Source organism: Caretta caretta, chromosome 24 (genome assembly GCF_965140235.1).
Source record: "Caretta caretta isolate rCarCar2 chromosome 24, rCarCar1.hap1, whole genome shotgun sequence".
In the NCBI taxonomy this organism is placed as follows: domain Eukaryota; kingdom Metazoa; phylum Chordata; order Testudines; family Cheloniidae; genus Caretta; species Caretta caretta.
Genome location: NC_134229.1, coordinates 17,264,907 through 17,284,636, shown reverse-complemented (window position 1 = coordinate 17,284,636; position 19,730 = coordinate 17,264,907). Strand labels below are relative to the sequence as shown.

The following is a 19,730-nucleotide window of genomic DNA, read 5'->3' as shown; positions in this document are numbered from 1 at the left end:
GGCCACTCGCAGGCCGGGCAGCTTCCCACGGTTTCCAGGAAAAGCCCTTAGTGTGCCAGTCCTTCTTGAGGTCACCACCTCTTTGCCAGGGTCGAGCTGCAGACTCCTCCGCCCCTGGGACCGCTCGCTGCAATCCCCCGGGGGACCCTGTTACTGCAAAAGTCTTTCTCTCTGGTCACACATTCCCAGGGGTTAGCCGCCCCCTGAAACCGTCTCTCTCTGAATCTTCAGCACGCCTGGTCCCCGTCAATTCCCCTTCGTTTTACTGTTCCCCAGTCACTTACTGCAGGAAGCGCCGTTCACGGGGTGCAGTAGATCCCACCGCTGCCACCAGTTGTCGCGGAGTGTGGGGGAGTCCAGGCCCTGCACCCCTCTTCCTGGGATCCACTGAGACTCTCAGCCAGCCAGTAAAACAGAAGGTTTATTGGACAACAGGAACACAGTCCACAACAGAGCTTGTGGGTACAACCAGGACCCCTCAATCACGTCCTTCTGGGGGAGCAGGGAGCTTAGACCCCAGCCCTGGGGTTCCCTGTGTTCCTCCCCCAGCCTCCCAAACTCCCAACTAAACTCACCCACCAGGTTCCCTGCTGCAGCCTCTGTTCACATTCCTGGGCAGAGGTGTTACCTCCCCCTCCCCCTCCTGGCTCAGGTGACAGGCTCTCAGGTCTCCCATCCCCAGGGCACATTCCCAGGTCAACACTCCCCCCCTCCCTGCTGAGTCACTTCGTCACACATGCCCTTTGGCCACCCCAAGAATGTCTCCCCATTGACCATCACCTTCTGCTCCCACTGGAGGTCCGAGGGGCCTGGCCCCAGGAAACTCCACACAGACATATAGGTTGGGGTCAGGAGTGGGAGCCTGTCCACATCCCCAACCGTCTGGCTGACGGAGTCTATGGCCTTGGGACCCAGCAAGGGAGCTAGACACCGGGGCTTTTCCGCAGGGTCCCCTTGGTTCAAATCGCCAGCCTGCTCAAAGGCAGTGAGGTGGGCATCCACACCCCCCCCTCCTTAACCAGGGGCAGCAATTTAGTCTCGAGGTTCCCTGCGGAACTGGCCCCCCGGGATCTATCCCCACTCACCCCTGGGAGGTCCCCTAGGCCTCTCCGCCCCACCACCGCCAGTTCATGCTGCTGCTGCTTCTGCAGCTCTTTCTCGGGCTCTCGCTGTCTCCCAGGGTCCTCTTGCTCTCTCAGACTCAGCTCCAATCCCGTCCGTCTCGATCCCCTGATGGGGAACCCGATCGTGAAGACCCCCGTCTGGTCGGGGACAGGAGTCTTGGCGATGCCTGGCTCCCACTCCAGCTGCTCCCAGATCCTGCTATAGCCCCAGTTGGGGTCAGGAATCTGTTCCTTAGAGCGGTCATCCTCCTCCAGCTGCACGATTAACTCTGCTTTGGTGAACTTTCCAACGCTCAACCCTCTCTTTTTGCACAGGGTGACAATGTCCTTCTTAAGGAGACGGTGACAGGCCATCACTCCACTCCTCCCAAGTTGTTGTGGACTCACAGGCCCGTGTGCTCTCAGCTCCCCACGGTTTCCAGGGAGAACCCCTAGTGTGCCAGCCCTTCTCGAGGTCACCACCTCTTTGCCAGGGTCGAGCTGCAGACTCCTCCGCCCCTTGGACTGCTTGCTGCAATCCCCAGGGGAACCCTGCTACTGCACAGTCCTTCTCGCTGGTCACACACTCCCAGGGGTTAACCGCCCCCCGAAACCGCTCCTCTCTGAGCCTTCAGCAGGCCTAGTCCTCGGCAATCCCCCTTCGTGTTACTGCTCCCCAGTCACTTACTGCAGGAAGCACCATCCACAGGGTGCAGTACATCCCACCGCTGCCACCAGTTGTCACGGAGTCCCTGGGCGATGCTCTGGAACTGCTCCCCATGAAGCCAGTCAGGACTCTGGGGCAGTCGCCTTTCTGTGAGCAGCCTGTCTTCAGGACACACAGCTCACACAGCTTCCACCTTCCTGGGTCTGACCTCGGAGCATTCAGCATCCTCTGCCCCTCCGTGCGCTTCCCACAGCGAGTCCACTCAGGCGGTGCTCCTGGGGAAGCCAGAGGGTCCTGCACCCCAACTTCGCAGTCAGACGTGACTCTCAGCCAGCCAGTAAAACAGAAGGTTTATTAGACTACAGGAACATGGTCTAAAACAGAGCTTGCAGGTGCAGAGAACGGGACCCCTCAGCTGGGTCCATTCTGGGGGGCAGTGAGCCAGACAACCACGTCTGCACTTCACTCCATGTCCCAGCCAGCCCCAAACTGAAAACCCCCTCCAGCCCCTCCTCCTCTGGGCTTTGTTCCTTTCCCGGGCCAGGTGGTCACCTGATTCCTTTGTTCTCCAACCCTTTAGCTCTCACCTTGCAGGGGGGAAGGGCCCAGGCCATCAGTTGCCAGGAAACAGGGTGTTGGCCATTCTCTGTGTCCAGACTCCTGCACACACCTGCCCTCTAGGGCTCTGCAATGATCATACACCCTTACCCCACCCCCTAGATACTTAAGAACTGCCTAGGGGAAACTGAGGCACCCCCACACTATTCAGAGGAAACATTAAGAACAGTCCCACTTCGTCACACCTTCCCCTCCCACTCATCTCTCATCAGGTCCAGGGGCCCCTCACCCTCCTTCCATATAACAGTTCGAAAGGCAAAAATCCAGTAGACTCCTGGGGCACCTCCCTGTACGCGAACAGTAGGTGAGGTAAGTACTTGTCCCAATCCTGCGGGTGCTGGTTCATAAAGGTTTTCAGCATCATCTTTAGCGTCCCGTTAAACCTCTCCACCAGCCCGTTGGACTGGGGGTTATAAGCTGAGGCCCAGTCGTGCCGGACCCCACATTTCTCCCACAAGCACCGGAGCAGGGCCGACATGAAGTTGGAGCCTTGGTCTGTCAAGACTTCCTTGGGGAACCCCACTCGGCTGAAAATGGTCAGGAGCGTCGGCCACGGTGTCGGCTTCAATGGAAGCTAAGGGCACTGCCTCAGGGTAGCGGGTGGCAAAATCTACCACCACCAGAATGTATTTCTTCCCCGACCGGGTCGTCTTGCTGAGAGGCCCCACGATGTCCATGGCCACCTTCTGGAAAGGCTCCTCTATGATGGGCAAAGATCTCAAAGCCGCTCTCCCCTTGTCCCGGGCCTTCCCCACCCTCTGACAGGGGTCACAGGATCGGCAATACTGCCGGACCGTGGTAAAGACCCCGGGCCAGTAAAAGTTCTGTAGCAACCTCTGCCGGGTGCGCCGGATTCCCTGGTGCCCTGCGAGGGGGATGTCATGGGCCAGGTACAGGAGCTTGCGGCGATACTTCTGGGGGACCCCCAGCTGCCTCCTGATCCCACAGGACTCCACTTCCCTTGTGGGAGCCCATTCTCGGTATAGGAACCCCTTCTCCCACAGGAACCTCTCCTGGCAGCCTCTCCTCATGGTCCGTACCACCCTGAGGTCGGCCAGGTCCCTGAGCTTCCGCAAGGAGGGATCTTTCCTCAACTCGGCCTGGAACTCAGCAGCTGGGGAAGGGATGGGGACCGGTTCCCCCTCAGTGGCCAGGTCTGAGGCCTCAGCCTCTCTGAGCCGTGCCCCTCGGCGCTCCCTCCCCCCCAGGGTAGTGTCCTGCGCCTCCGGTGCGGTACCCTCCCCGAGGTCAGGGCGCAGGGCCCCTCGCCGGCTCTGGCTACGGGTCACAACCAGGGCGGTCTGGGGCTTGCTTGGCCAGTCCTCTAGGTCTCCCCCCATCAAAACTTTAGTGGGCAAATGGTGGTGTACCCCCACATCCTTGGGGCCCTCTTTGGCCCCCCATTTCAGTTGTACCCTTGCCACGGGCACCCTTAAATGGGGTCCCGCCCACCCTTGTCAGGGTCAGGTAGGTGTTGGGCACCACCTGATCTGGGGCCACCACCTCGGGCCGGACCAGCGTCACCTCCGCGCCCGTATCCCAGTGTCCATTGACCTTCCTCCCATCCACCTCCAGGGGAACAAGGCACTCTCTCCGGAGGGACAGCCCCGCGCCCACCCTGTAAACCGAGCACCCTGAGTCCAGAGCCTCCAGCCCTCTGGCGGAGCTGGCCTGGGGTACTCTTCCCTCCTGAGCAGGTGGTAAACTGGTAGCCCCCCTTGCCGGGGTCGTCTGCCCCTCGTCCAGCTGAGTCCCTACCCAGTTAACCCTGGGTAGGTTGGGTCTGCTCAGTTTGTCCCTGAGCCCGGGGCACTGGGTCCGTACGTGGCCTCTCTGGCCACAGTGATAGCAGCTCAGGTCACGTTGGTCTCCTCGAGCGGGTCGGAGGGGCCCGATGCCAGGCGTTCCCCTTTGGAGGGGGTTCTCCCTATTTCCCCGCTAGGAGGCCCCCTGTGACTCTCTCTCTGCATCGGGGGGGGGCCTGTTCTTTTGGGACTCCTCCCGGCTACCCCCTGACCGACTCTTCACAAACTCGTCGGCCAGCTGCCCTGCGTCCTGGGGGTTCTCGAGCTTTTTGTCCACCAGCCACAGCCTCAGGTCGGAAGGGCACTGTTCATACAGTTGCTCCAGTACGATTAGGTCAAGCAGGTCCTCTTTAGCTTGGGCCCCAGCTGTCCACTTGCGGGCATATCCCTGCATCCGGTTGACCAGTTGTAGGTAGGTGACCTCAGGCGTTTTACACTGACTCCGGAACCTTCTCCGGTACATCTCGGGGGTCAGCCCAAACTCACGGAGCAGGGCCTGTTTGAACAGTTCGTAGTCCCCTGCCTCCGGCCCTGTCATTCGGCTGTACACGTTCACGGCTTTGGGGTCCAGTAAGGGGGTGAGAAACTGGAGCCTGTCTGCAGGGTCAACCCTGTGCAGCTTGCAGGCATTCTCAAAGGCCGTCAGGAAGCTATCTATGTCCTCCCCCTCCTTCCGCTGGGCCAGGAAGCACTTATCAAAGCTCCTTGCAGTCTTGGGTCCCCCCTCACTCACCACAGCCGGGGTCCCACTGCTCCTCAGCCTGGCCAGCTCCAGTTCATGCTGTCTTTGTTTCTCCTTCTCCTGACGCTCCCTCTCCTTCTCCTGACGCTCCCTCTCCTTCTCCTCCTGCTCATGTTGACGTTGTTTCTCCTTCTCCTCCTGCTCATGTTGACGTTGTTTCTCCTCATGTTGACATTGTTTCTCCTCATGTTGACGTTGTTTTTCATGATCCTCCAGCTCCCTCATTTTCATCTCCCTCTCCCATTCCAGCCGCATCCGCTCCAGGGATGGGGAGCTCCGCCGGGAGGATCCCCTGCTGGCTGCCGGGGTCAGGGTGCCCTCGGTATTCGCTGGGCTTCCCCCAACCCCTTCCCCAGGCCTAGGTAGGAAGGGTCTCGGGATGTCCTCGGCAGCAGTCTGACCCCTCCCAACCCGGTCAGGCCCCAGGGCCCACGCTGCGTCTGCCGGGCGGCTTCCCTCCGGGACAGGGATCAGGTCATCCAAGCGATCCCTCTCCTCCAACTGGGCAATCAGCTGTTCCTTGGTGGACCTCCCAGTGCGCAGTGGACTACACAGCTCCACCAGGTCACTCTTCAGGCGTTTAGCGTACATCTCCCTGCTGGCCACTCGCAGGCCGGGCAGCTTTCTATGGTTTCCAGGAAAAGCCCCTAGTGTGCCAGTCCTTCTTGAGGTCACCACCCCCTTGCCAGGGTCGAGCTGCAGACTCCTCCGCCCCTGGGACCGCTCGCTGCAATCCCCCGGGGGACCCTGTTACTGCAAAAGTCCTTCTCTCTGGTCACACATTCCCAGGAGTTAACCGGCCCCTGAAACCGTCTCTCTCTGAATCTTCAGCACGCCCAGTCCCCGTCAATCCCCCTTCGTTTTACTGTCCCCCAGTCACTTACTGCAGGAAGCGCCGTTCACGGGGTGCAGGACATCCCACCGCTGCCACCAGTTGTCACGGAGTGTGGGGGAGGCCAGGCCCTGCACCCCTCTTCCAGGGATTCACTGAGACTCTCAGCCGGCCAGTAAAACAGAAGGTTTATTGTACATCAGGAACACAGTCCAAAACAGAGTTTGTGGGTACACCCAGGACTCCTCAGTCAAGTCCTTCTGGGGGAGCAGGGAGCTTAGACCCCAGCCCTGGGGTTCCCTGTGTTCCTCCACCCAGCCCCAAACGGAAACTAACCACCCCGCCCCCCCTCCCCCCAGGCTCTCTCCTGCAACTTGTCTTCACATTCCTGGGCAGAGGTGATACCTCCTCCTCCCCCTCCTGGCTCAGGTTACAGGCTCTCAGATCTACCATCCCCAGGGCACATTCCCAGGTCAACACTCCCCCCTCCCTGCTGCGTCACATCGTCACAAGGGGCATTACCAGCAGATCGAGGGACGTGATCGTTCCCCTCTATTCGACATTGGTGAGGCCTCATCTGTGTCCAGTTTTGGGCCCCACACTACAAGAAGGAGGTGGAAAAATTGGAAAGACTCCAGCGGAGGGCAACAAAAATGATTAGGGGACTGTGACACATGCCTTATGAGAAGAGGCTGAGGGAACTGGGATTGTTTAGTCTGCGGAAGAGAAGAATGAGGGGGGATTTGATAGCTGCTTTCAACTCCCTGAAAGGGGGTTCCAAAGAGGATGGATCTAGACTGTTCTCAGTGGTAGAAGAGGACAGAACAAGGAGTAATGGTCTCAAGTTGCAGCGGGGGAGGTTTAGGTTGGATATTAGGAAAAACTTTTTCACTAGGAGGGTGGTGAAACACTGGACTGGGTTCCCTAGGGAGGTGGGGGAATCTCCTTCCTTAGATATTTTTAAGGTCAGGCTTGACAAAGCCCTGGCTGGGATGATTTAGTTGGGGATTGGTCCTGCTTTGAGCAGGGGGTTGGACTAGATACCTCCTGACGTCCCTTCCAACCCTGATATTCTATGATTCTACAATTCTATAGCCAGGTCATAACCACAGGGAAGCCAAACAAACAAAACAGTGATACTATTAAATCCAACTCAAATTTGATTATTAAACTCAGGTTTACAACACTCTAACTGATCACACAAGTCAGGGTCAGAAGGCTACACCTCGAGAGAGAGAGAGCGAGAGCTGGGTTCTCACCACTCCGTGAAGCTGGAATCGATCGGGGGACCCAGGTGTTGGTGGTAGCTGAGGGTCTGGAGTGCTGGAGACAGGCAGAGCTCTCAGCATGATCAATCAGGAGAAGATGAAGTCCCAATGGAAGTGATGCAGATGTTGGATCCAGGCATCAGAACACTTACTTGAGCGTGGGTCGGGGATTTTCTAGAGAAACAACAATGGTTCAAGGGAGAACTCGAGATTTGTTGATGTGTAAACAAGGGAGAATACCAAAGCTGTTTTGATCAGGCTAGACCATGGGAGCTGATCATTCCTGGCTCTGGGTGGTGTTCCTTGGAGGGAGCTCACAATGCAGTCAGGCGGCTTCATTATTTTGGATCCCAATAAAGGATTTATTACTCAAATTGGTCTGATAACTAATGAGCTGGGGGTGTGCAGGCGTGGGTTCATTAACATCTGGAGCAGAGATCCCCCATCATGCAGTGCTTCCCTGCTTTTCTGGCCCCAGAGTTCCCTGCGGTTCTTGCCTTGGAATCTCTGTTCTCCATTCTGTCTGCGAATGGAGACGCCTCCTTGTCCCATCTTCGATGCAAATGAGGCTAGGGGAGTTGCCTTAATTCTGTCATCCTTATCCCAGGGGTTTAGGAGTGTCTCCCACTGCCTTTTCATTGATTTTCGTAAGTCATTCTTCTGGTGTAGATTTGGTTCAAGCAGAGGCTGGGGGGGGGGGGGGGCACGGTCTTCGTGAGACAGACAGACTGGGTACAGTGCCATGCTTCCCCAAGAACACAGAGCTGCTAGGTAACAACCTATCCTCCATTAATTTATCCAGTTCTTTTTTGAACCATGTTATAGTTTTGGCCTTCACAACGTCCTCTCGCAAGGAGTTCCACAGGTTGACTGTGTGTTGTGTGAAGAAATACTTCCTTTTGTTTGTTTTAAACCTGCTGCCTATTCATTTCATTTGGGGACTTCTAGTTCCTGTGTTATGGGAAGGAATGAAGAACACTTCCTGATTTACTATCTCCACACCTGTCATGATTTTACAGACCTCGATCATATGCCCCCTTAGTCATCTCTTTTCCAAGCTTTAGAGTCCCACTCTTATTAATCTCTCCTCATCTGGAAGCTGTTCCACACCCCGCATCATTTTCGTTGCCCTTTTCTGAACTTTTTCCAATTCCAATTTGAGATGGGACCACCAGAACTGCACGCAGCATTCAAGCTGTGGGCGTACCATGGATTTATATAGAGGCAATGTGATATTAGCTTTTTCGCTAATTGAAGGATTTTTTTAGCCCACGATCTCTCGGGACCGTCTCCTGATTTGGGGATTTGGAGGGGTCACTGTGCTGTCAGTAGCCCCAGATCAGCCCTCTGCAGAGCCCAGCAGCACTGATGGTCCCCAAGGCAGATCTTTCCCCCTGTAAACAGCTTCTGCTCTCACACACCCCACCCTCCCCGTCTGTCTCTAGGTCTATCCCAGCTGGACACCCCAGCCATGGGCAGAGCCCTGCTTCCACAGCAGGATGCCGGAGAATGGGAGCTCCCGGCTCAGGGCCCCCCCTGGAGAGAAGGGGGTCCTGCCCCCCCTGCGGCCACGCTGAGGGTCCTGATCCTCGCCCTGCTCTGGAGGGGTAAGTAAGCAGCCCCTGCAGCCCCAGTGCAGGGGGAAGGGCAGAACCGGCGCTACGCAGGGCCAGGCCTGTCCCAGGCCACGGAAGGGAGACTGGCCAGAGGGGGAGGGGAGCCCGATGCCCTCGTGCGGTGCTAGGGGGCACCGAGCGACAGGGAGCGGGAAGGGGGCTCGACGTAGGGAGGGATGGAAACTAAATGGAGTGAGGTTTGGTTGAGGACCCAGGGCTGGGCTCGCAGGGGGCTGCAGGTCGGGAGTGAGGGCACCGGCAGAGGTGTCGGGGGAGCTCACGGTTGGTCTCTGCTCTCTGTGGCTCCCACTTCGATCCCTCTCCGTCCCCTGCAGGGTCCCTGTTCCTGGAGTCTGGTTATTCCCTGGGGCTGCCACAGTCGGTGTCGGTGCAGATGGGTCTCTGCGTTCTCGTCCCCTGCACCTTCGCGTACCCAGCCTCGTACGACACCGACAATCCCCGGGCCCGGCTCTACGGACACTGGTACAAGGAGCCCGCAACTGCGGGCCAGGATCCGCCCGTGGCCAGCAGTGACCCCAGCGAGAGCGTGTCTCAAGAGACCCAGGGCCGGTTCCGGCTGGCGGGGGATCTGGCACGTGGCGACTGCTCCCTGCAAATCAGCGACGCCCGATGGACGGATGCAGGGAGATATTTCCTTAGAGTTGAGAAAGGAAACTTTAAATACAGTTACGTCTCCAATGACAATCGCGCTCACCCTACGCTCGCGATCTCTGTTCCAGGTAAGAGCAGCCGCAGTCACCGCTCCTCAGCCCCCCTGAGCCAGTCCCTGCCTTCGAGCCGGATCGGGGCCGGCGCCCCCAGGGGGGAAAGGCCCCGTGTCCCCGAGTGATTCTCTCCCCTCTCCCCGTGTCTCAGGGCTGACGGAGGAGCCAGAGATCCAGATCTCGCCGGCGCGGGGGCTGCCAGGGATGCTGCTGGCCGGGGAGCCGGTGACTGTGACCTGCACGGCCCCCGGGCGCTGCTCCGGGCCCCCTCCCCGAGTCACCTGGACGGGGCCGTTCAGCAACACAGCCCGGGACGACTCAGCCCTGCTGGCGAACGGCACCTGGGCCCGCAGCTCCACGCTGCGCTTCACACCCGCCCCGGGGGACCACGGCAAAGAGCTCGTCTGCACAGTCACCTACCACCCACCATGGGGACCTTCCACCCGCAGAACCGTCCGGCTACACATCGGCTGTGAGTGACCCCCCCAGCCCCTCCATGCCGGCTCCCAGTTCCCCCTGCTGGGATCCACACCCTCCTGGGCTCCCCAGCTCTGCCCTCCAGGCCCTCCCCCAACTCAGCCCTGTGCTGGGATCCCCACCCCCACCATACACCCTCAGCCAATTCTACTCCAGACCCCTTCCCCTCCACACCTTGCAGCCCCTTCTCTCTTGGGAATTTCACCCCTTCCTGCCACGTTGGCTATGGCTTCACCCTCCCATCTACATGCCCCGTCCTCAGGCCCTTCTCTTCTGGGATCCTCTCTACCCACGACCTGCCCTACCCCCAGAATCCTTCTATGCTGGGATCCACCCACTATTCCAGTTCCCCCTTGCTGGGATTCCCCCCCTCACACCAGACACCCCAGTTCCCCCCGAGATCCACCCAGGCTGTCCCACCACGTCTCCTCCACCCCGTCCCCTTTCTGCCGGGATCGGTGGATGCTCTCTATGGGGCAGAGTGTTAACGGGACCCAGTCGCTGTCTGGCACTAAACACGCTCCGCAGTCAGTGCCCAGAGTCCTCGACCCGCTCTACCCGAGAGCAAACCCCATTAACTGGCCTGCGACCCCCGCGCTGCAGATCCAGGGCAGAAGGAAAATCAGCAGCCGCCTTTGCGAGGTGAAGGACCAAATCGGGCGTCACTGTAAGGACGACCCTTGTTCCCATCAGCCGGAGGGAGATTTAGAAAGAAATTCGCCCCCCGCCCCCCGCCCCGCCCCCTGTCTGAGCTCAGGCCCCAGCCCGACCCCGAACGCCTACACAGCCCTCAGAGGAAACGTCCGCGCTGCAATCAAAGACCAGCAGCCCGAGCCCCGTGAGCCCGACCCAACGGACCCAGGCTCTGGGCCTCAGCGCCGCGGGCCTTTGAGGGCAGCCTGGACGGACCCTGCCAGGCCTGGCCAGACGGCACCAGTGTCCGGCTCCTCCGGATGCTGCTTTCAGCCACTGTCACGGCGTCCCCGGGCGATGCTCTGGAACGGCTCCCTACGAAGCCAGTCAGGACTCTGGGGCAGTCTCCTCTCTGGGAGCAGCCTGTCTGCAGGACACACAGCTCACCCGGCTCCACCTTCCTGGGTCTGACCTCGGAGCATTCAGCATCCTCTGCCCCTCCGTGCGCTTCCCACAGCGAGTCCGCCCAGTGCAACCCTCTCTTTCTGCACAGGGTTACAATGTCCTTCTTAAGGAGACGGTGACAGGCCGTCACTCCGCTCTTCCCAAGTTGTTGTGGACTCACAGGCCTGTGTGCTCTCAGCTCCCCACGGTTTCCAGGGAGAACCCCTAGTGTGCCAGCCCTTCTCGAGGTCACCGCCTCTTTGCCAGGGTCGAGCTGCAGACTCCTCCGCCCCTGGGACCGCTCGCTGCAATCCCCAGGGGAACCCTGTTACTGCAAAAGTTCTTCTCTCTCGTCACACACTCCCAGGGGTTAACCGCCCCCTGAAACCGTCTCTCTCTGCATCTTCAGCATGGCTGGTCCCCGTCAATCCCCCTTAGTTTTACTGCTCCCCGGTCACTTACTGCTGGAAGCGCCGTCCGCGGGGTGCAGTACATCCCACCGCTGCCACCAGGTGTCACGGAGTCCCTGGGCGATGCTCTGGAACTGCTCCCCATGAAGCCAGTCAGGACTCTGGGGAGTCTCCTCTCTGGGAGCAGCCTGTCTGCAGGACACACAGCTCACCCGGCTCCACCTTCCTGGGTCTGACCTCGGAGCATTCAGCCTCCTCTGCCGCTCCGTGCACTTCCCACAGCGAGTCCACTCAGGCGGGCTCCTGGGGAAGCCAGAGGGTCCTGCCCCCCAACTCCTCAGTCAGATGTGGCTCTCAGCCAGCCAGTAAAACAGAGGTTTATTAGACGACAGGAACATGGTCTAACACAGAGCTTGTAGGTGCAGAGAACCGGACCCCTCAGCTGGGTCCATTTTGGGGGCAGCGAGCCAGACAACCCCGTCTGCACTTCACTCCGTGTCCCAGCCAGCCCCAAACTGAAACTCCCTCCAGCCCCTCCTCCTCTGGGCTTTGTCCCTTTCCCGGGCCAGGAGGTCACCGGATTCCTTTGTTCTCCAACCCTTTAGCTCTCACCTTGCAGGAGGGAAGGGCCCAGGCCATCAGTTGCCAGGAAACAGGGTGTCGCCCATTGTCTGTGTCCAGTCCCCTGCACACACCGGCCCTCTAGGGCTCTGCAATGACCATACACCCTTATCCCACCACCTAGATACTTAAGAACTGCGTAGGGGAAACTGAGGCACCCCCACACTGTTCAGAGGAAACATTAAGAACAGTCCCACTTCGTCACAGCCGCCCCTCTGGGCACAACCGGGCTGCAAAATACCCAGGCCTGGCCAGCCAAGCCCGGGGGCCAAAGGAGAGGGCTGGGGAGAGACGAACCGAGGGGGGAAGGCAAAGGACTCACAAGGGGGGTGTCTGATGACCCTGGTGGCTGGGACTGGGGCGGGAGTGGGAGCGGGGTTATTTAGGCCCCTGGCTCTGTCCCGCCCTGGGGGAGACACGTTTGGACAGGACATTGAACACCCGGGCGCCCGGCGGACGGTGGCAGCGAGATGGTGACGCTCGCTCCAGTCCCCAGGCCGGAGCAGCCCGGCCCCTCGTTAGTGCCTCCGCCAATTAAGCTGAATTCTGACCCACCGGTTTTGGTCCCTTGGTTCTGGCTCCCCCTGGCCCTAACCCGGCCCCTGGGTTACGTCCGGCGCCTCTTGGGTCGCGCCCAGTCGGGTCTGTCGCTTCCCTTCCCTGCCCACGGGGCTTGTGTCACTTCAGGGACCTTCCCGTCCCCCAGCTGAGCTCACAGCGAGGGTCCCTGTCTAGGCTCAGGGATCACTAGCGACCCCCCGCCCCGGTGCTGTCCAGTCCCCCTGATCCCCCCTCTCTGGTTTGTGTTACAGACCTGCCCGGCCCCCTCAGCATCACTGGGACCCTGACCAGGAACGGACGCCCCGGTGAGAGGCCGCGCTGCGAGCCCCGGGGATCAGTGAGCGCCTCCGAGTCACGCTCAGCCGGGCCAGGCTGCTCCGTGCCCGGAGGGGAGAGCCCGAGGAACCGCGGGGCTGTGGGGGGCAGTGGTGGGGTGAGTAGGCATGGTTCCCTCTCTCTAGAGCCCGGGGTGGCGTTAAGGGGGCGCTGGGCAGCGGGCAGGAGATGGGTTAGGGACCGATCGCTGCGACGGAGACCTGCTGCCATGGCAAGGCACCGAGATTGTGCGCCCACCCCAGAGGGGCCAGGTCTCAGCGCCGGGCGAGGGGTCCCTGTATAACCAGCCCCCCCAGCCCCACCCCAGTGGTGACTCCGCGTCTTGGCTCCTTGGTGGGGAATCTCTGGGGGGACCAAACCCGCCTGCTCGTCTCTTCTAGTGCCAGATGCCTGGGGAGCTGAGGGCGACGTCGTGTCTCTGGAGACCCAGGAGGGCGACTCCCTGAGCCTGGGCTGTGAGGCTGGGGGCAGACCCGAGGCCACCCTGAGCTGGGCCAAGGGGAACGAGTCCCTGAGCCCCGGCCAGGGAGGGGCCGGGCGCCTGGAGCTGCCGAATCTCAGCAGAGGGGACGCTGGGGAGTATCGGTGCTGGGCGAAGAATCCCTTTGGGTCGGCCAGCCGGGCCCTGTGTGTGCACGTGCAGTGTAAGGCATTTGTGGGTGCTGGGCGAGACAGAGGGGCCCCAGTGGGGGTGCTGGGCTGCAGGGCGTGGGGGTGGTCAGGAGGGGGGGCTGTGGTGCAGGGGGTGGGCGGGGGATCCATGGGGGGCGCGGGGCTGCAGGGGGGCAGGTGGTCAGTGCGGGGCCCTGGGCAGCGGAGCAGGGGGTCAGTGGGGGGCGCTCTCCAATCTAATACGTTGCCGTGGGTATTTCAGCTCCAGTGGGGAATCTGCAAATCACCGTCTCCAGAGCCAACAGGAGCGACCCCCAGCTATTCCAAGGTATCGCTAGGGGGCAGGGCAAGGGGCACGTGGCCTTCCCCCTCTAGGGGGTGCTGGCCCCGATCCAGCCCCCAGGCAGGCCCTGGCTGGCTCAGGGTGCGAGTGGCTCTGTGTTATTCCTGTTCCCAGATCCCGGCACCCCGGTGGCGAACGGCTCACAACTCACAGCCCGGGAGGGCGACTCCCTGCGGTTCCTCTGCTCCGTCGCCAGCAACCCCCCGGCTGTGCTGGGCTGGGTGAGGGGGGGCCGAGCCGTCGAGGGCGCCCGCCCCACGGGGGAGAATCAGCTGCAGCTGGAACTGCCCAATGTGACGGCCGAGGACGGGGGGCTGTACAGGTGCTGGGCCCGGAACGAGGAGAGCTCTGCCCAGGGGACGTTCCAGCTGCTCGTCGAGTGTGAGTGGGGATAAGCCCTGGGACGCTGACACTGGAGAGTAGCAGTGTTAATCCGTGGGACTCCCCGCCACTGAGTTCTAGCTGGTGTCGCAGGGTGCCTGGCTCTTTTAAATGGCAAATCAGCCAACCCCCCCACCCCCATGCCATAGTTAATTAGCTGCTTCGGGGTAGCCCCAAGAGGGGCAGCTGAGGCTGCATAAAAGGGCCGTGAGCACCCAGGCTAAGGGTGAAGAAACAGGTGGGTTGGTGTGAAGCGCAGCTGGCCAAGGATGGGGCTGGATCAGCACCTTGGGGCAAGCCAAAATTGACAAACAAGGGCAGAAGAACCTGTGGGACTCCCTCCCACTGGATATTAACAGTTTAATCTATGGGACTCCCTTCTCCTGGGTGGTAGAAGTGTTAACCCATGGGACTCCCTGCCACTAAGTTTCTCTTCTGCCTCGGCTCCAACCCCCATGGGATCTACACTGTCCTGCTGAGCCCACTAGAAACAGGTGGGAGCCCTTCCCCTCTATGGGGCGCTGGCTCTGATCTGACCCCGGCGGGGGATTGGCTGGCTTGGTGTGGGGCGGGGATTGGGCCACGGGACCTTTCCCATGAAGGAGATGCCAGCTCCTATCTGACCCCAGGGCGGGGTTGGCTGGCTCAGGGGATAGGGAATTTCCCCTCTAGGGGGTGCTGGCTCCGACCTGACCCCAAGGTAGGGTTGGCTGGCTCAGGGAATGGGGAATTTCCTCTCTAGGGGCCACTGGCTCCGACCTGGTCCCAGGGCTGGGCCTGGCTGGCTTGGGGTAGGGGTTGCAGGCATCTATCCCAGACTCTCGGCTTGTTCCAGCTCCCACAGGTGGCCTCACTCGGGCATTTATTGAAATCAGCTGCAAACTCGTCTTCATGGCGACTGGATTCTTCCTGGCCTATTACCTCACCCTGCTCTATTATGGACGGTAACTCAGCCACTGACCCACCCACCAACCTACCCACCCACCCATCTACCCACCTACCTACCGTCTATCTATCCACCTACCCAACTATGTACCAACCCACCAACCTCTGTGTCTATTCATCCCCATACACCCATCTATCTATCTATCTATCTATCTATCTATCTATCTATCTATCCCTATCCACACCCTCTATCTATCGATCTATCTATCTCTCCCCATTCACCCCTCTATCGATCTATCTATCTATCCCCATTCACCCCTCTATCTATCAATCTATCTATCTATCCCCATTCACCCCTCTATCTATCAATCTATCTATCTATCTATCCCCATATACCCCATCTATCTATCTATCTATCTATCTATCTATCTATCTATCTATCTATCTATCCACACTGCCAGCCACATACATATCCCAGAATCTCTCTCCCAGGACACCCTGCTGCTGTCGTGGAAGGAGAAGAAAGGACAGGCCGGGGGCCCGGGAATCCATGGTGCCCGAGTCCGGTGTCTAGATCGGGCCGTTCCTCAGCCACCGAAGAGTCGACAAGGAATTGGAATCTCACAGGATTGAGGAAAAGGAGAACGAGACCTCAGCTGAGCCCAGGGGTAGAAGCAGACATAGAACAGGTCACCTGGGCCCCCTCTCTTCCCTGCATTGTCCTCCCACTTGCCAGAACCGTCTGGCTCCCAAGATGGGCTCGGCCTCTGGGCCACTGGTTGCTAATGTCCATAATATCCCGGCCATTGTCCAGGGTCCCGGCTGCCAGGTGACATCACACCTGGCCCTCTACAACCGCAATCCCCTTCTCCCACCACCTCGTTCCGCACACAGCACACAGGGAAACTGAGGCAGACGCAGTATTCATGCAAAACTCTAACAAAATCCCCCACTTCGTCACAGGTGCTTTTCAAAATAAAAGTTTTGTGCAAAGGTTCCCTGCCCCAAAAACTAATCACGGGATTTTTTGGTTTTTAGAAAGGTTTCACAGGGATCTGGGCCACTTAAAACTAATGATCCCTGGGAAACATTCACTAGCTAGGAATTTTTCACAAAAATATCCCAAATGTTTCAATCTGTCCTGCCTCCGTCCCCCCCCCCCGCCCCCACACACCTCCTCAGCTTTAAAATATCTTCAGGACACAGAAAAAAACAGACATTTGAATTATTAGATAGATAGATAGATAGATAGATAGATAGATAGATAGATGATTAACCCTTGCCCTCCCATACCGACAGACGCAGTCACCATGATCCCAGCGTTATCAGCCATGTCAGGTTTCTATCTCGACCTGGTGGGTCCAAGGTTTCCCAGAGAATTTCATTTTTTTCCTGCATCTGAATCTGGTAATTCCCAAGACCCAGGAAACACACACGTGTCCAATACTGAGCTCAATACAATGCACAAAGAGCCCTTGCCCAGCGCTGAGATGTGACCGCCTCTGGGGTGGGGAATGGGGGCTGTTTATATAAGGATCCCGGCTGGCGCTGAGATGCAGCCACCTCCAGGTGGGGCTGTGACGAAGTGGGACTGTTCTTAATGTTTCCTCCAAATATTGTGGGGGTGCCTCAGTTTCCCCTATGCAGTTCTTAAGTATCTAGCGGGTGGGGTAGGGAGCAGTTCCAGAGCATCGCCCAGGGACTCCGTGACAACTGGTGGCAGCGGTGGGATGTACTGCACCCCATGGATGGCGCTTCCTGCAGTAAGTGACTGGGGAGCAGTAAAACGAAGGGGGATTGATGAGGACCAGGCGTGCTGAAGGCTGAGAGAGGAGCGGTTTCGGGGGGCAGTTAACCCCTGGGAGTTTGTGACCAGCGAGAAGGAATGTGCAGTAATGGGGTGCCCCTGGGGACTGCGATGAGCAGTCTCAGGGGTGGAGGAGCCTGCGGCTTGGCCCTGGGAGAGAGAAGGACTTTTGCAGTAACAGGGTCCCCTGGGGATTGCAGCGAGCGGTCTCAGGGGCGGAGGAGTCTGCAGCTCAACCCTGGCAAAGAGGGGGTGACCTCGAGAAGGGCTGGCACACTAGGGGTTCTCCCTGGAAACCGTGGGGAGCTGAGAGCACACAGGCCTGTGAGCCCACAACAACTTGGGAAGGGTGGAGTGATGGCCTGTCACCGTCTCCCGAAGAAGGACATTGTCACCCGGTGCAGAAAGACAGGGTTGAGCATTGGAAAGTTCACCAAGGCACAGTTCATCGTGCAGCTGGAGGAGGATGACGGCTCTAAGGAACAGATTCCTGACCCCAAATGGGGCTATAGCAGGATCTGGGAGCAGCTGGAGTGGGAGCCAGGCACCCCCAAGACTTCTGTCCCCGACCAGACGAGGGTCTTCACGATCGGGTTCCCCATCGGGGGATCGAGACGGACGGGATTGGAGCTGAGTCCGAGAGAGCAAGAGGACTGTGAGAGACAGCGAGAGCCCGAGAAAGAGCTGCAGAAGCAGCAGCAGCATGAACTGGCGATGGGGGAGCGGAGAGGCCTAGGGGACCTCCCAGGGGTGAGTGGGGATAGACCCCGGGGGGCCAGTTCTGCAGGGAACCTCGAGACTAAATTGCTGCCCCTGGTTAAGGAGCGGGGGATTGGGGCATGTGGATGCCACCTCACTGCCTTTGAGCAGGCTGGCGATTTGAACCAGGGGGACCCTGCAGAAAAGCCCCGGTGTCTAGCTCCCTTGCTGGGTCCCAAGGCCATAGACTCCGTCAGCCAGATGGGTGGGGAGGTGGACAGGCTCCCACTCCTGACCACACTCCTGACCCCACTCCTGAAGCCCCTCGCCCTGCCTATGGCCCAGATCCCTGTGCAGACCCAGGAGGGGTGGGGCTGGCTGGTTGTTGGGGTTCTCCGGGATATCGGCTGCGAGACCCTGTCGTAGGGTCACTGTGTCTCTTTGGGACAGGATCCAGGCCTTGCTCCGGTAACTGCCAAGGGTTTGAATTTGAATCCAGGGAACCAATCGTCGGAGAGGGAAATGGTCAGTGAAAAGGCAGATGACCTGGCTGGCAGGGGGGAGGAGCGGCTAGGCTCAGGCTACCTGCCTGCCTGTAACCAGCCCCCTGGGGCTGGGTGGGACAGAGAGATGCTCCCCGCCCCCTTGCACACTGGAGAGGGGGCTCAGGGGGCTCATGCTGGCTCTGATGCAGTGAGGAAAGCAGCGAGCTCGCTGCCTACCCCCACTGGGACAGCAAGGGCAGTGCTGAGCAAGGGGGTAGATAAGACCCCAGCTGAGTGGGGGGAGACACAGGCAGGTCAGGGGATCTGTGGGGAGTGGCCAGGTGCTTGGTAAGGAAAGTTTGGATGAGCCGAGGCAGCCTTGTGAGCTGATGGCTGTGTCTAGTCAGCAGGGCGGGAAGGCGAGGAGAGTGGAAGATGAGTGTCCCTGGACCTTATCTGTTAGCTGGGTGGAGAATTGGGACAGTGAAGGAAACGTGCCCGTGTCTGTCAGGGGTATGGACTTGCATAGGGAGGGAGCTACCCCGATCTCCAAGCAGTTGTCTGTGACCAGCCCTGTGTGCTGGGACAAGGGGAAAGGGATCCCAAGCTGGGTGTCTGGGAAAGGAGAAAGTGTGTCCGGCTCTTCTTGTCTGTGGAGCAGACAGAAGGGGCCTTGCAGCCTGTGATGGTTGAGGGTCGTGCAGTTGTCTCAGAGTTGGTTCTGGATTCAGCTAAAGCCCAGGAAGGGAAGGGTCCTAAGTTTGTGTCTGCTCGGGAGAATGGCCCTGTAACTAGGTCGCATCCAGTTAGGGTCTATGTAAAATCCCAGAGACCAGACAATTCTGGTGCTTGTATTTTGCCTGTTGCTAGTGTGTTGTTGGAAAGGTTTCAGAGGAACAGCCGTGTTAGTCTGTATTCGCAAAAAGAAAAGGAGGACTTGTGGCACCTTAGAGACTAACCAATTTATTTGAGCATGAGCTTTCGTGAGCTACAGCTCACTTCATCAGATGTATACCGTGGAAACTGCAGCAGACTTTATATACACACAGAGAATATGAAACAATACCTCCTCCCACCCCACTTATAGATAAGCTATTACCAGCAGGACAGTGGGGTGGGAGGAGGTATTGTTTCATATTCTCTGTGTGTATATAAAGTCTGCTGCAGTTTCCACGGTAAACATCTGATGAAGTGAGCTGTAGCTCACGAAAGCTCATGCTCAAATAAATTGGTTAGTCTCTAAGGTGCCACAAGTACTCCTTTTCTTGTTGGAAAGGGTGGAGCAACTCTGTCTAATCAGGGTGAGATCCTAGCCAGGGCACAAGGAGAGCATGAAGGTGTGTGATTGTGTTACCTACTGAGGGTGTGGAAACCTGTCGCAAGAAGGAAAAGATTCCTGAACTTGTGTGTGGCAAAGGGAAGGAGAATGCTTCTAACCTTTTATCTAGGAAGTCTGTGAGTTTGCCTGAAAGGGGATTGTGGAGGAATCTGCCTGATGGGCCAGAGGTGATTCTGGATGTAAGGGAGACCCAGAAAGAGTCTGTTGTTGCTCAGGAAAGTGTTCCTCTAGAGCAAGCCTTAGGGAAAGAGGGTAAGGGCAGAATTTCTGGGAGGGGTGAATTGTTGCATAGAAAAGCCCTAGGGAAAGGAATCCTCATGG

At 58.8% G+C, this 19,730-nt stretch overlaps 1 protein-coding gene and 1 long non-coding RNA gene across 3 annotated transcripts in view; one reads left to right on the top strand and one right to left on the bottom strand.

Annotated features, from left to right (window-relative positions):
- Positions 1-9,003: 9,003 nt before the first annotated feature.
- LOC142070019 (sialic acid-binding Ig-like lectin 13) lies at positions 9,004-15,660 on the top strand. Of its 2 annotated transcripts, none has more exons than XM_075122938.1 (6): positions 9,004-9,391; positions 9,528-9,848; positions 12,774-12,827; positions 13,239-13,502; positions 15,030-15,138; positions 15,572-15,660. In XM_075122938.1, the coding sequence occupies exons 1-6, from the start codon at positions 9,046-9,048 to the stop codon at positions 15,651-15,653; spliced, it is 1,176 nt and encodes a 391-aa protein (XP_074979039.1). In that variant the 5' UTR covers positions 9,004-9,045; the 3' UTR covers positions 15,654-15,660. The 2 variants fall into 2 exon arrangements, with proteins under 2 accessions (XP_074979039.1, XP_074979038.1); XM_075122937.1 differs by lacking the exons at positions 15,030-15,138; positions 15,572-15,660 and adding exons at positions 13,733-13,798; positions 13,928-14,561.
- Positions 9,234-19,730, bottom strand: part of LOC142070022 (uncharacterized) — a 13,780-nt gene continuing 3,283 nt past the window's right edge. The window contains exon 3 of the long non-coding RNA XR_012665990.1: positions 9,234-9,306. This is a non-coding gene — a long non-coding RNA (uncharacterized LOC142070022). The remainder of the gene's footprint in view (positions 9,307-19,730) is intronic.

What these genes read in the sequence shown, in the direction of transcription:
- LOC142070019 (XM_075122937.1), top strand. Translation starts at nt 9,046, where the DNA reads ATGGGTCTCTGCGTTCTCGTCCCCTGCACCTTCGCGTACCCAGCCTCG. An exon ending in CGTCCGGCTACACATCGGCT is followed by an intron (nt 9,849 to 12,773) that starts GTGAGTGACCCC and finishes TTTGTGTTACAG; the next exon opens with ACCTGCCCGGCCCCCTCAGC. An exon ending in GACCAGGAACGGACGCCCCG is followed by an intron (nt 12,828 to 13,238) that starts GTGAGAGGCCGC and finishes CGTCTCTTCTAG; the next exon opens with TGCCAGATGCCTGGGGAGCT.